Below are 13,505 nucleotides of genomic sequence, written 5' to 3'. Positions count from 1 at the left end.
ATAAAAGTAATCCCTTACTTTACTTTTTAGAGGGAAAAGTAATTAAATTACAGTAACTAATTACTTAGTAACTAGTTACACCCATCACTGCATGGAAATGACACTGGCCATATCAGCATTTGATAAAGCACATGTGAAATTACAAAATTGCATCTGTGGTCTGAATGCTTAATTGTAAATTTACTTTACTGCAGTTCAACAACTGCCCAGACTTTTTATTTCCACAATTTAAAATAAATAGTTTTACTCTTATTAAAACGTAAATCCTAAATGTAATAATTTACATGTTATTAGTGTATTTTAAGTAATCAAAACAATTTCAGTCTTTTATTTTTTTGTATTGTTTGGGAACCATTTAAACCATAGATGAAAGAAGACACCTACAGGTTTTGTGAACTAAAAGTGATTGCAAAGACAAGTTGAGCTTTTATTACATCATGATAAAGACGAAGGGAAAGAACACAGTTCTCCGATTTATCCTCGTTTCATTTTTTTATCTCAAATCAAACATGAAAGTAGAATAATCTGACACAAGTAAAGAGTGCATAAAGAGAGACAGATAGGGCCATAACTTTATCATTAAGGCACACATTTTATATGCATATATTAGATCAGATTACAGTAAAACTGAACTAGATTTCAGTAAAACATTCTCAAACATGTCTCGTCTGCTAATCTTCGATGAAGATTCATAGGTATAGTGATAGAAACATTAACCCAAATTCAGCACCATAACCAAAGGAACACCATCTTGCATTGATATAAGAATGCATTTAAAAATAAATACATACTGTATTGAGAAAGTGAATGTAAAAACTGCAATTTGGGAACACAAACAGCCCGCTCTATTTGATGTTCTTTTTCTGATGAATGGATTTATTTGACTCTGCCTGACAGCATGACACCGAACTCCTGGATGCTGATCTCTTTGTTCTGATATTGTTGCAGCTGACGGTTTGTGATGTTTCCAGCCCTCAGAGCGTCTTCAATGGAAAACTTCTTGCCTGATTTTCTGTCATGAAGAACGGAGGACTCGCCATTCGGACCCTTGACTGTGATCTCCTCCCAGTCGCATTCTTGACTCTGAAGGTTGATGAACATTTTCCAGTCGATTAGGCCGAGCTTGTAAGCCTCCTCAGGCCTCATCTCCTTCTGTGTGTCCGGATCGATGACGACAATCGAGCGGCGGAGGTGACTTTCTCGCTGCTCCCTCTTCACTCTCATTGCAGACAGACTCTTCTGAAGCTTTTCGATTTCTTCGTCTTTCTCGATCCTGATGCGCTTGAGGTCAGAGAGTTCTCTTTGCAAGGATTCCAATCGAATTTCCACGTTCCTGCTGTTTTCCACCGGGGAAGTCTCAGTGATGTGTCTGGTTTCTTTTGTGGTGATCTCGATTTCGGATTGAAGCTTCCTTAATTCGTTCTGTAGGCGCTGGTTCTCCTGCTGTAACCTACTGCTTTCGTCGCGAACGTAGTCGAGTTCTTTGGATGATTTTGTATTGGTGAACTCCATCTCCGAAAGCCTTGAGTTTAGGTTCATAATCTCTTGGTCCAGCTCACGACGTCGCTTTTCCTCTTCTTCAAGGCTTTTCTTTAGCCTTATAATGTCCATCTCGGCCTCTGGGTCTCGCTCGACTTGAACTTTTTCGGTTCGCACAACTTTTTCACGCACTTCCGTTCTCTCGAGTATTTCCTGCTGTTGCAACAAGGCATTATAGTCCTTATCCAAGACCATACGCTTGTGCCTCTCCTCCTCAACCTGAAGACGTAGGATAGAGTGCTCTTTTTCTTGTTGAGGGTCCTGCTGGAGTACGACCTTTTGCTTTACTGTAACCTTTTCTCGGTTTTCCTTGTCCCTGATCTCCAGTTCATTGAGCCGCACTCTCAGCCTCTGGATTTCAAGCTCCGCTTCTCTGCGGCTTCTGCGTTCACGTTCTAGCTCCTCAAGCTGAATGTCCAATTCGGCCTTTTGATGCTGCATCCTGATCAGCTCTTCTTTCAAGATCTCTCTCTGTTTCTGCTCATTGTTGATGTTTTGAGTGAAGGTGTCACATTCAGACCTCAAGAGTGGATCCTGCTCCATCTTCATTACTTCTTTCTGGACAATCTTCTCCCTCACCTGTGACAAGTCGATCTTCTTAATCCTGATCCTTTCTTCATTGGAGCCCCTTTCGTTTTCCAGGTCCAAACGTTTCCTCTGTTCCTCAGCCAGTTTCCGCTTGAGACTCTCAATCTCCTCCTTGGTTTTAGGATCTTCTCTGTATTGCAGGATCTCATTTACAACCTCTTTGGTATGAATCTGAGGCTGGGTGTCTTTCCATCTTTGAATCTCCTCTTTGAGTTGCAGGATCTCCATCTCGAACTTCTCTGTTTGGTGGTTTTTGTCCACAATTTCATTCCTGAGTTTCTCCAGTTCTCTTTCAGTTTCCGGGTCAATCTTGTATTTGATGACCTCTTTGATGATCTCCTTGTATTCAAATTGTGGGCCTCTGTTTCTTAGCACTGTCAGTTCATCGTGGAGGGTCTTCAGCTGGAACTCTGAATCTCTGCATCTTCTCTGCTGCTCCACCAGGTCAAGTCGAAGATTTGCCACCTCCGCTTCCGCCTTCGGATCGGGTCGAACAATCTCACGCACCTTCTCCTGAATGATGACCTTCGACTTCTCTTCCTCCAGGCTGGTAATCTTCCGATGAATGTCCGTTTTCTCTCTCAGCAAAGAGCTGCGCTTGGATTTTTCATCTTCATATTGTCTTCTCAGGTTCCCTACCTCTCTCTCCAAAGCAATATCTTTCTCAACTTTCAGTACTTCTTTGATGGAGATCTTTTCCTCAGCCATGGCCTTTTCCTTTTCAAGACGCCTTAGTTTCTCCTGCAGGAATCGAAGCTCGTCTTCGAGTTCCTTTCGGCTGTCTATTTCTTTTTGCTTCCTGTCAAGCAATAGTCTGTACTCGCTCTCAAGTTTAGGGTCATTCTGAACTGTAATGATTTCCTCCTCCCTGATGATTTCCTGCTCCCTGTTTTTCTCCTCTGCAAGAATAGTCACTTGCTTTTGAATCTGAATGATTTCATTCTCTCTGACCATCTTCATCCTCTTGACTTCCTCCAGCTCTTCTCTCAGTCTCCTGAGTTCTTCCTCCTGTCCCCTGTCCCTCTCAATGCGGAGCACCTCTTTGACTGTATACTGCTGAGCTCCCTCTTTCATTTCGGTCTCAATTCCACGCAGCTTTACACGGAGGGTGTCCAACTCGCTCTCTAAGACACGAGTGGTCCTGCTTTCTTCTAAGAGCTTCTGCTGAACCCGGTGATATTCTTCATCAAGTTGAGGGTCATGCACCTGCTTGATGAGCTCTTTCTTGACGATTGTGTCCTGTGGTTTCTGGCCCTCTAGTAAATAGATGTCACTCTGGACACTCTGAATTTCTCGTTCCAGTTGGTCTCTCCGCTGAACTTCTTCCTGAAGCTGTTTTCTGATTCTCCAGGGCTCTTCTCCTGGGGCTGAGGATCTCACCGTCTGGACATTTTGCTGGATTATTGTAACTTCTGGTTGCTGGAAAGAATTGCAAAAATATTGAAAGTGTTAAAAAGCAAAGCAATGCTTATGCCATACTATGGTTAATTTTATGCATGGTGTATGTTAGTGTGTTTTACCTGGTTAAGAAGGCTTTGAGTAAACTCTAGGTTCTGCAGCCTCTGCTTGTTCACAGCATTCGCTTCAGTGAATTTGGACTCAATTGCAGATTCCTTTAAAACACAACAATCATGTTTAAACTTTACCAGTCAGAAAAACGGTCATTAAAAGGCGTTAAAATGTACTAATTACTTGATCCAGGAAACTGTTCACTTGTTAAGAAACATTCACCTCTCTCTTCACTTTCAAGGCAGGAGATTCAAGTCTGCTCCTTTTGTATGTCTGAGGAACCAAGCCATCTTCAAGGTCAAGGATGGATTTAAACCGCTCCGCTTCATTTTCGTAGTCCTGAAAGCCACAACACAAAGGAGTTCACATGGCTTTGCATAAACACGATAGTAGGATAATGCTCTGTAAGTAATACGCTGTGGTTTTTGTACCTTGACTGCTTGCTGATAAAGCTGTGCATTTCTAGACACATTGTTCAGGTCTGATTCCTTTCTCGTGATGTCAGAGAGCAGATTCTGTACATTTCAAACATAGTTTTGGTAAATAAAATGTAATTTGTAATATTATAATGCAATTATTGTAATGAGAGAAGTGGTTAAATTCTTACTCTTTGATTTTTCAGTTTGTCATCAATCTGTCTGATGTCATCAGTTTCACGTGGCTCATAGTTTGGTAGTCGAGAAAGCCAGCTATTAAGGTTGTCATAGTCATTGTGGTAGTTGGCATAAGCGGTTTTGGCTCTTTGCAGACATTGTGATCTGTAAAATGAAAACATTTAAAAGAATTAAAGATGCTGATATTTTATGATTAAATACACTTTCTGTAGGACCTATGCTATAGAAAGAAGAATGTATCTATATAAAATAAACAAGGATAGCACTTTACAAACAAATGAATACATGCTCTTCTTGACACATAATGCAATATTAAAAAATTCAACCTTACATGAAGTGCAACCATAAACATTAATAGTGAAATCAGTCCTATTATGTTAAGGTGTAATAGAAATAATATAATCACAACACACAGTAAACTAAATAAGCTGAATCTGTGGAATTCAATTCTTAAGTCATTTTTAAGTACATTTCCATTTAAAAGAACTTCAAATAATATGAACTCACCTTGCTTCAGCCTGTCTGTTGAGGTTGTCAAAGCGCTTGGTGAGTTTCTGAACATCAGCCTCTTGCCTCTCAATATCAGGGCAATGTTCTTGCACTTTGTTGGCCATGTTGTTGCAGCTGGCCTTGGCATCTCTCAGGTTCTGCTCAGTCTCTGTTATAGTAGATCTTTTGCTCCTCAGCTCAGATGCAATATCCTGGAGACAGGAGTATGAGACATGAGTGCATAGTATACTTAAAAAAAAAAAAGGAAAAACAAAGTGGCATGGATTACTAAACTTACCGACAACTCACGCTGGGTCTTCTCCAGTGAGGTGGAGTCGGATGGGGCGACCTCCTCTCTTGCCAGTTTGTTTTCATAAGAGGACAGCAGAGCTTTGCCATTCTGCAGAGAATTCTCAAGCCGATAGGAGTTCTGCAGTCTACAAAAGTACCATTTTTAGGCTCACAATTCAAGCTCTCAATTAACATGACATTCATGATTTCCACTGTAAAAAAAGAAAGTAATACTTACTTGTCATCAGCACACTTCAACAGCAAATCAACTTTATTGTATTTTTTGTTTGCCTCATCCACCTTGGAGTAGAGCTGTGGTGCACTTGCACATTTGGGAGAGGATCTGAGGAAACTCTCAGCTTCCTGTACTTTTGAAGACTTTTCTGGCTCTATCTTACGAACAGCAGCAGCAATGTCCTGTGAAGAAAATACTGGGTTAAGGTCAAAACATCAATTGCCACTGAAATAAGGATCAGAAGCAATGCCTTTGTGTTTAAGTTTCAGATTCCCATTCACTATCAAACATTTAAATCTATCGTTTTGTTGATAGACACGATAAAATTTATGTGCAGTTTCTTATTTTTCACCTTTTATCGGGTTTGAACATGCTAAGACTTTCTAATGCTCAGATAAGTTTCGACCTAACGTAAAACTCTTAAAAAGGGTGTTACAAAACAGCAACTGAGAACCGCCGTACTAATGAGACTGAAATATCTCATTATTTCATTATGTAACATTATTACAATCAAACCCATTATAAAATGTGCATCGATTCAGAAACAACATTCTGATGCATGATGTGCACTATGAAAGACATACTTAAAAAACACCGAACTTTGTACCTTTATGTCCTGTAGCCTGTCAGCGCTGTCTTGCACAGGACGTGTCTGCTCCAGTGGGGGGCGCACACGAGAGTAAATGGCCTTCTCCTGCTTATCCAGATCACCGACCACTTTATCCAGTCCTGCCATCAGTTGACGGCATTGCTGCTCTTGTTTATCTGAGGTTTGAGAAATGAATGAATTGAGTATTTTTCTCTCTTTTGGAGAGCTGTGCATCTAAGTTTATTATAACATGAGACAAACCTTGACCTCCTGTACTCTCCTTCTTCAGCTCTGCCAGTCGTGCCTGTAGTGCAGATTTGCTGCTGGCTACTTTCTGTTTGATACCTTTGTGCTGGTTTATTAGACTGCAAAGATGTTTTCAGATTAGACACATTTGTAAGTGTATACATTATAAATTGCATATAGAGATCAGGGAATACCCACTTATCAGCAACGGCCACAGCCTCAGGGTCGGTCGGTGGGATTATGAAGCACACTGCTGGAACACTCATGGTGCGGCCATTTGCGTCCTTCACGTCCCATCTTGACCCGTTGTTCCTGAGCAGGGTGTACCGCTCCCCTCGCAAAACTGAACCCTGTGTCATACAAAATGAGCAAAGTAAGCTCTGTTTCAACTTGATATTGCAGCACAAATTCTTCAAATAAATGTGAAATCCGTACAAAATCCCCTGCACACGTCTCCAGAGGTTTATATGAGATGAATCGTCTGGGTGAAGGCCTTCTTAAGGATTTAAATACATTAGATGGGGGAATCCAAAACACGAGCGGAGACGGAGTGCAACGTTTTTCCGTGCTTACTCATGATAATAGCTGATGTTTCACTGACTGGTATTAGTGGAGCTTTAAGCCGCATGCATAACGTGAGCGAGAGCTCAAACTCCGTACCTCATTAGTCTCGTATTCACACAGAGCCTCGATAGGGAGCAGTTTCTGAGGAGTCTCCCTGCGGTACTTCAGAGGGAGCACCTGCAGGCTGCGCTTCTGAAGAGCTTTCAGCCGCTCGTCGAAATGGTCCATGGCCTTTGCCTGATCCTGTCAATATAAACACAGACAGCCTTAGATAGCGAAGACACTTTTTAGTTCAGCAGTTCAGTACAAATTTAACAATAGGTGCCAAATTAGAACCATGTATTTACATTCAGGTCAGCAATCAGGCCCTCCATCTGGTACATGTCTTTAAACTCAGGGTTATACTTCTGGTTGATCTCGGTTTCCAGGCGCTTCAACAAATCGCTGGTGTCTCTTGCATCCTTGTGGAACTGGAAAAATAAAAAGAAGGCAACTGAGCAAGTCTGACAGCAAACACAAGGAAATATAGAACTGGAAATGAAGCAAAATGCGAACTGACTTTGTGATAATCATCCATGTTCTTGAGGTGGTTCTCTTCACAGATGAGCAGGTTGAGGTATTCCTTCCAATCCGCATGTACGGCATCCATGTGTGCCTAAAAACAAGACTGGTTTTAGAATAATCATATACAGCAATGCCACTGTGATATTAAATGTAGGCAAATGTATGTGTGCACATGTTAAATTTATGTATGTATTTATATAGAAAGGGGCTTTTGAGAATTCCTTGAATGACCCATCACTGATTATATTCGATTTAAATATTGTTTCATTAGTTATGTGCACTGAAGTTATATTTTAAGTTATTTGGTTTATTCACAATCAATGCAGTGTATTGTTATGTAATGTGTGCTAGCCTGATGGTGTTTGGTCTTTATACCTTGTTATTATGCTGTTATTGTGCTTTTTCTACAAGATTACCCCAAACACCCCGATTAACAAAACCCCAAACAATAACATACATTAAACAGTACAATAAAATAATATCATAATAATACATTAAAACACAAATGCATTTAAAATCGATTGGCAAAAAGTCTAGTCAACAGAGTCAGCCAGTACATTATCCAACTGGGACATCATACCTTATGAAGTGTTTTTAAGAAGACTGTGGTTGAGAATCTAACTAAGAACCTCTTTAATCCACATATCAATTATGGTGGTTATTTTAAAAGTATGAAGCAGATTATTGTGCTTCAAATAGATGATATATTTGCCATATGCTGTTTGGCTTTGCTATGCTCAGAGAAAATGTGAAAACTGATATCAGATCAAAGTTTTTTGGTGTTTCCATAATTACTGCATACTACTCTGTAGTGCAGCACAGTTCTTCACTGTAAAAAGACATCCCATGATGCCTGTGGCAACCACCACTACTAGTTTTTGACTGTAAATTTTTTTTTAGCAAATGACTTGTAATTACCCCAATGACATTTTTTCCTGGATGGTTCTGCTCAATAAGTTCCTCTCCATCTTCATTCAGCTGGGTGATGCTTTTCTCCTTGGCCTCCAGACACTTGCTAATGAAGTTCTGATGAAGTTTTCAAGTACAAAGCAGCATGTTAAAAATATACTGATTCGTTGTTTGCATTTCAATACTATAATCATATCATCTGTAGGAGGTTTGAATTTAAAATGTAACACATCAATACAAGTTACAATCCACAGTCTTAGTACCATCTAGAATTATGACTCATTTATTCATTACCTATCATTAAAGAGTTGTTCATTTACCTCGTATTGCCTCTTGCGGGCAGGGTAGTCCAGGTTGTTGTCGCTCCAGTCAAATGCGCTTCGCTCTTCAGCTTGCTGTTCCATCCAGTAGAGCTCGTTGGTGCAACGCTGCATGTAGTCCCTCAGACTGAGCAGGTTCTTCTGACGTGCAGAGGAGCTCGCCTGAGACAGACATGGTAAAATCCAGTGTTTTGAGACACGAGAATTGACAACTTACTAGGTTGAAAATTAAAAGCTGAAAATGAAGTCTCACCAGTAGTTTGTTGTACTTCGCCTGCTGGCCATCCAGACCGTCCTGTTATGCAAGTAAGCAGATGAGTCACAGATGTCATTAGCATGACTGTTCAAAAGAGTCAACTATACTTCTTTTATTCAGCATTGGATTTAAAAAAAGGCAGCTAAAAAGTACCCGGTCTCCAGTGATGTACGGAGCCAGTGCCTCGACTTCACTGTGGAAAATATTGTGCTCCTCCACTTCATTCTCGACGGTCAGCAGATCTTGTCCGTATCCTTTGTTGTTCACATTTGCCTGCATCAGAACACATTCGGACATGAATCGATTGCATTTGAAACCGTACATTCAAAAGAAAGATAGGGAGGTATGTTTAGATACACACCAGTTTCTCATCAACTATCTTTCCCCAGTTGACAGTGGGAACCTGCTCTGATCGTGTGATGTGGTAAATGCGATCATGTTCCTCGCGGAGCTTCGTCACACGCACTCGCAGCTGTCTCATACTTTTCCATTGAGGAGAAAAAAAAAATGAGTCATCCACAATCCCAGCAAAATTCACAGAAGAAAAAACATTCACAGCATATAATGCTGCTTCCATGGCATAATATAACAGTATAATAGTTATACTGTTAGTACTCACTCCTTCTCAATCATTTCAGCTTGAGGGTGCTGCAAACGAAAGGCTTGGGTTGCATCTTCATCCAGACTATTCAGTAGCTCCAGTGAGTTCAGGATCCTCTTGTTGGTGTCCTCCTGGTACAGGGGCTGCTTGCCCTCATTGATCTTCCTGATATCCTAGAAACATCAATGAGCAACACAATTAAGGATAGCTATGTATCAATAGTTAAAGAGGTGGTTCACTCAAAATGTCGTTCCAAACCTGTATGACTTTCTTTCATCTATCAAAAGAAGATATTTAGAATATGCATATTTTTATTTAATAATATATTTGAAATTAGTGTTGTATATATAGTATATGTTTACTGTGTGTGTGTGTGTGTGTGTGTGTGTGTGTATATATATATATATATATATATATATATGTATATATATACACATATATACACATACAATATATATTTGTTGTGCAACACAACAAAATGACTGAAATGAAAATGAAAAAAAAGCAAATTCAAAATACTATAATACTAAAAATGATACTAAATATCACTAAAAGAACACTGGTATATACTTTCTTCTATTTGACCCCAAATAACCCTAATCTGACATCTTTGAAGGGGCATTGACATGCTTATTGGTGGGAAGACAGGAGGAGTGACTAACTCTCAACGCTTTGATTTGTAATCCACAGATAGAGTCGTTCTGTACTTACCCTGTTGAGATTCTGTTCTGTCTCAATGATGTTCTTCTCCACCTTGTCTGCATTCTTCTGCAACTTGTCAATCAGGGTCGTCAAATCAGTGTCAGGTGGTCTGAGGTGAAATAACAGAAAGTTTTTTTTGTGGGAGCAGTTTGAGTAAGCAAGGTATACACATTTCAGTCTGCATTTTTCCCAAAATACTGTTGCAAATGTTGTAGGTTTGTTATGTTGTATCTCTGGATCTAGGACAGAACACCTCACTTCACTTCTCTGTCATGCTGAGATGCTCTGAAAATAAATACCGGACTTGAAACACTTTCATTCCACATCATCTGGCACAGATTTCAGATCTGTTAGGAAAACCATGGTGCTAACAAAAAAAAGTTCTCTCAGCTGAACCGTATTGAAAAAATGCAGAAATGCTGTTCAACATTACAGCAGCCTTGCATAGTTTTTAGTGCATTCTGTGAATTCTAGAGAAATGCCATTTGACAGTGCGTGGTAGACATGACTAAACTTGATCAGAAACAAATTGCACACCTTGGGTCGTATTTGCCTCAAGGACAAGGCATGTTGTTTTAACATCCAACAGTATGAATCATTAATAATGAGCTTCATGGCAGTTAAAAATATCTCACACGGACTAAAATGATAATGTCCTGTCAGGAAATACAACACAGTTTTGTCTTTATTTAAAGTTTTGTGCTCACTGTAGAACTGAGTTATGAGTGAGATATGTAAATGAGGCTGATAATTACAACATGAAGGTGGCTTTAATAAGGGCGTTAGAAACTCAAACAGGTCTAACAAGTTTTACTAATGTGTCACTACACATGCAAGAAAGATTTTTTTATAGATTTCTATGTCGTCTAATCCGAATGCATCTGCATGTGAAACCCATCAAAATGAGTTGCAAAACACAGCTGGACTGTTAAAGCACGAGATTATGTAACCAATGTTGTTGCTGTAATTTATTTAATCAAAAACAACTATTAAAGCAGCAAGACATACAAAAACAAAGCTGGAATTGTATATATGTAAAAGATTTATATAACACAGATGATGGGACAAGCAGCAACATTTGAACTGCTGTCTAAAGAAAATTATTTAATCTGGTTTGAGATGAAGATCAGGGTGTGGCAAGTAATTATTTGATGCACACTTCCCTTCCCTAGAGGCGTTCCCATATCCAAAATATACAAATGCAAAAACATAAAATAAGAAATGTGGACGTCTTAAGCACAGTATTAACTAGCCTAAGGTTTTGTCCTTTTTAGCTTGCTGCAAACCAACTGCCCATATCTCAGTATGCCATGCCTTGTTTCTGTCAAAAGCTGACAGACAAGTCACAAAACTTGGCACATTTGACACTAAGTGACCCATTGTGCGTAGCGCAGTCAAACAACACCCAAAGATGACCTAAACAGAAAACTATGTGTTTAGAAAAACCTCTTTTTTGTACATCTGTAACCAATAAAATAATTTTGACTCAAACTGAAACCATACTCCTAGAGTAAAATCCTTCATAGCTGCAGTGAACGACGCTGCACTGCTTTCACAATATTAGTGTCCGATATTGAATCCTGCTGGAACGAAGCTCGAGGCCAGACTCATCTCTCAATCCATCAGAAGTTCATGCTTGCTTGAACTTGAACTTGTCACTCTGATTACACTTCTCTCCTTAACCAATCAGCTTTCTTTAAACATTCCCTACACATTTTGACAGCCTGTTCTGATTCGTATGTAACTTGAGAACTATATACAATAGGAACAATAAAATGTTGATCACTGTAAATTAGTAATAATAATACAATATAAACATAATACAGTTAAATTGCTGCTGCACATTCCTGTAATAGCTATGCCTTTCACAGTTGCATGACTCAACTCTGCTTAGTACAGAACCACCAATGGTCTTTGGCAAAATAGTTTACACAGTCCTGCCAGTCTCACCTTGGACTGTCTTGCCTGAACTTCTCAAATAGAGTGTGTCAGAACTAAAAGATCTATCTTAAGTTTATCTAGTTGTTTATCACAAAGAGATGAGGGTCTAGATATAGTCAATGCAATCATTCAACACATACACTCCCTCGCTATGAACATGTTTCCTAGACTAGTTGAAACCAGACATACAATTTTAATTTGAATAGTTTTGTCACTCGCACTACAAAAAAAGTTTTAATTGTGAAGTGAGACCAACCCAGACGAGTTGCATTGAAACCACGCAAGTCACGCAATATGAATCTCGGAGAAAAGTTATCCAACCTGTTACAGCGCCACACCCTTACTACAGTAACCTCAAGTCAAGTAAGCATAAAACCGATTTAGCAGAAATATATATTTTAAAATGCGGGTTAACTTGTGTAACGTGGCTAGTGAAGCTACTACAATCCAAACGACAATGAATCGCAACCCCGTTAAAACACTCGCGCTCCATAATGACTCCGGAGAGACGCACTTTAAAGAGCTCAGCGCAACAAAACAATGCAAAGCGAGAATGTATCCGGTCACCACCGACCTTTTATCACTGATGGCCACGCTGGTTTTTCCGGTCTTCTTTTTGAACATGATGACAGCTGCGGAGTTTCTGCTAAGATTGCACAGTTAGGATCCCACTCTGTTGCTGTCTGTCTGTCGTTTAACTACCTGGCGCGTGTCCCAGGACAGGTACACCTCGCAAACAACGCCCACAATGAACGAAACAGCCACTACCCTCCCAACGACACGAGCTCTCGCTGTCCGTCAAGGTTAGCCGTGCTTTTAACATCAAGCCCATTTAAAAGTACGGGCTGGTGTCCGCCCCTTTCTGAGAGACATACCTGCAGCCTATCCAAACAGAGGCGTCGTCCCTTTTTCTTCTGTACAAGTTTCGTGCGATAGATTCAACAGGCTACAGTCAGAGCAAACTTTTATCCACAGTGGGCTGTTTCATTCACAAAAGTAAACAACAACAACATCAGTAGCAGCAGCAGCAGCGGCGTTTTTACTGTGATTATTTGGATGTAATGACATTATCATTGACTGTAGCCATGGCCAATAAGGCTCAGTCCACATTTACAACACACTTTGGTGTCTCATGACTTTTTAAATAGCATTAGAAGTACAAAATGTTTGAGACCTATTCAGTATGCCTCATAAATTATTATCTAACATAAACATATATTTGAACACATAATTTATAACATGTATTAAAATTTCGTTAATTTATTTGACATGAAAAAATGACAAAACATTCTTTAATTTATAGGATATGAATTCATCATCATCATTATTATTAGTATCATCATTTATTCATTTCATCTATTTCATTTTGATGATCAAACTTTCTTTAATTGATTGGAAAAATAAGTTTGTCAGAAACTACAAACCAGCATTTGGTCCCTAACTTAAGCTATTTGTATCGTATGACAATCTATGGCTATGGCATAGGCCTATGCAGCACAGTGCAAATGTAGCCTTATTGTAATATGTAGTAGTCTTATTTATTGATGG

General features: G+C 39.5%; 1 protein-coding gene across 1 annotated transcript; it reads right to left on the bottom strand.

Moving 5' to 3' along the window:
- Positions 1–387: 387 nt before the first annotated feature.
- Positions 388–12,783, bottom strand: ppl (periplakin). The gene is made up of 22 exons (XM_016529531.1): positions 12,532–12,783; positions 10,026–10,125; positions 9,333–9,487; positions 9,075–9,195; positions 8,867–8,986; positions 8,711–8,752; positions 8,458–8,619; positions 8,147–8,254; positions 7,224–7,319; positions 7,012–7,134; positions 6,761–6,907; positions 6,299–6,450; positions 6,116–6,219; positions 5,873–6,030; positions 5,269–5,447; positions 5,038–5,176; positions 4,758–4,951; positions 4,244–4,394; positions 4,068–4,151; positions 3,859–3,975; positions 3,648–3,740; positions 388–3,546 (listed from the first exon to the last, which is right to left on the bottom strand). Exons 1-22 carry the CDS (start codon positions 12,579–12,581, stop codon positions 877–879), a joined length of 5,265 nt encoding a protein of 1,754 aa, XP_016385017.1. The 5' UTR covers positions 12,582–12,783; the 3' UTR covers positions 388–876.
- Between the last annotated feature and the right edge of the window lie 722 nt (positions 12,784–13,505).

This window comes from Sinocyclocheilus rhinocerous, unplaced genomic scaffold (genome assembly GCF_001515625.1).
Source record: "Sinocyclocheilus rhinocerous isolate Xijiao unplaced genomic scaffold, SAMN03320098_v1.1 scaffold481, whole genome shotgun sequence".
In the NCBI taxonomy this organism is placed as follows: domain Eukaryota; kingdom Metazoa; phylum Chordata; class Actinopteri; order Cypriniformes; family Cyprinidae; genus Sinocyclocheilus; species Sinocyclocheilus rhinocerous.
This window is presented reverse-complemented; position numbering and strand designations above follow the sequence as displayed.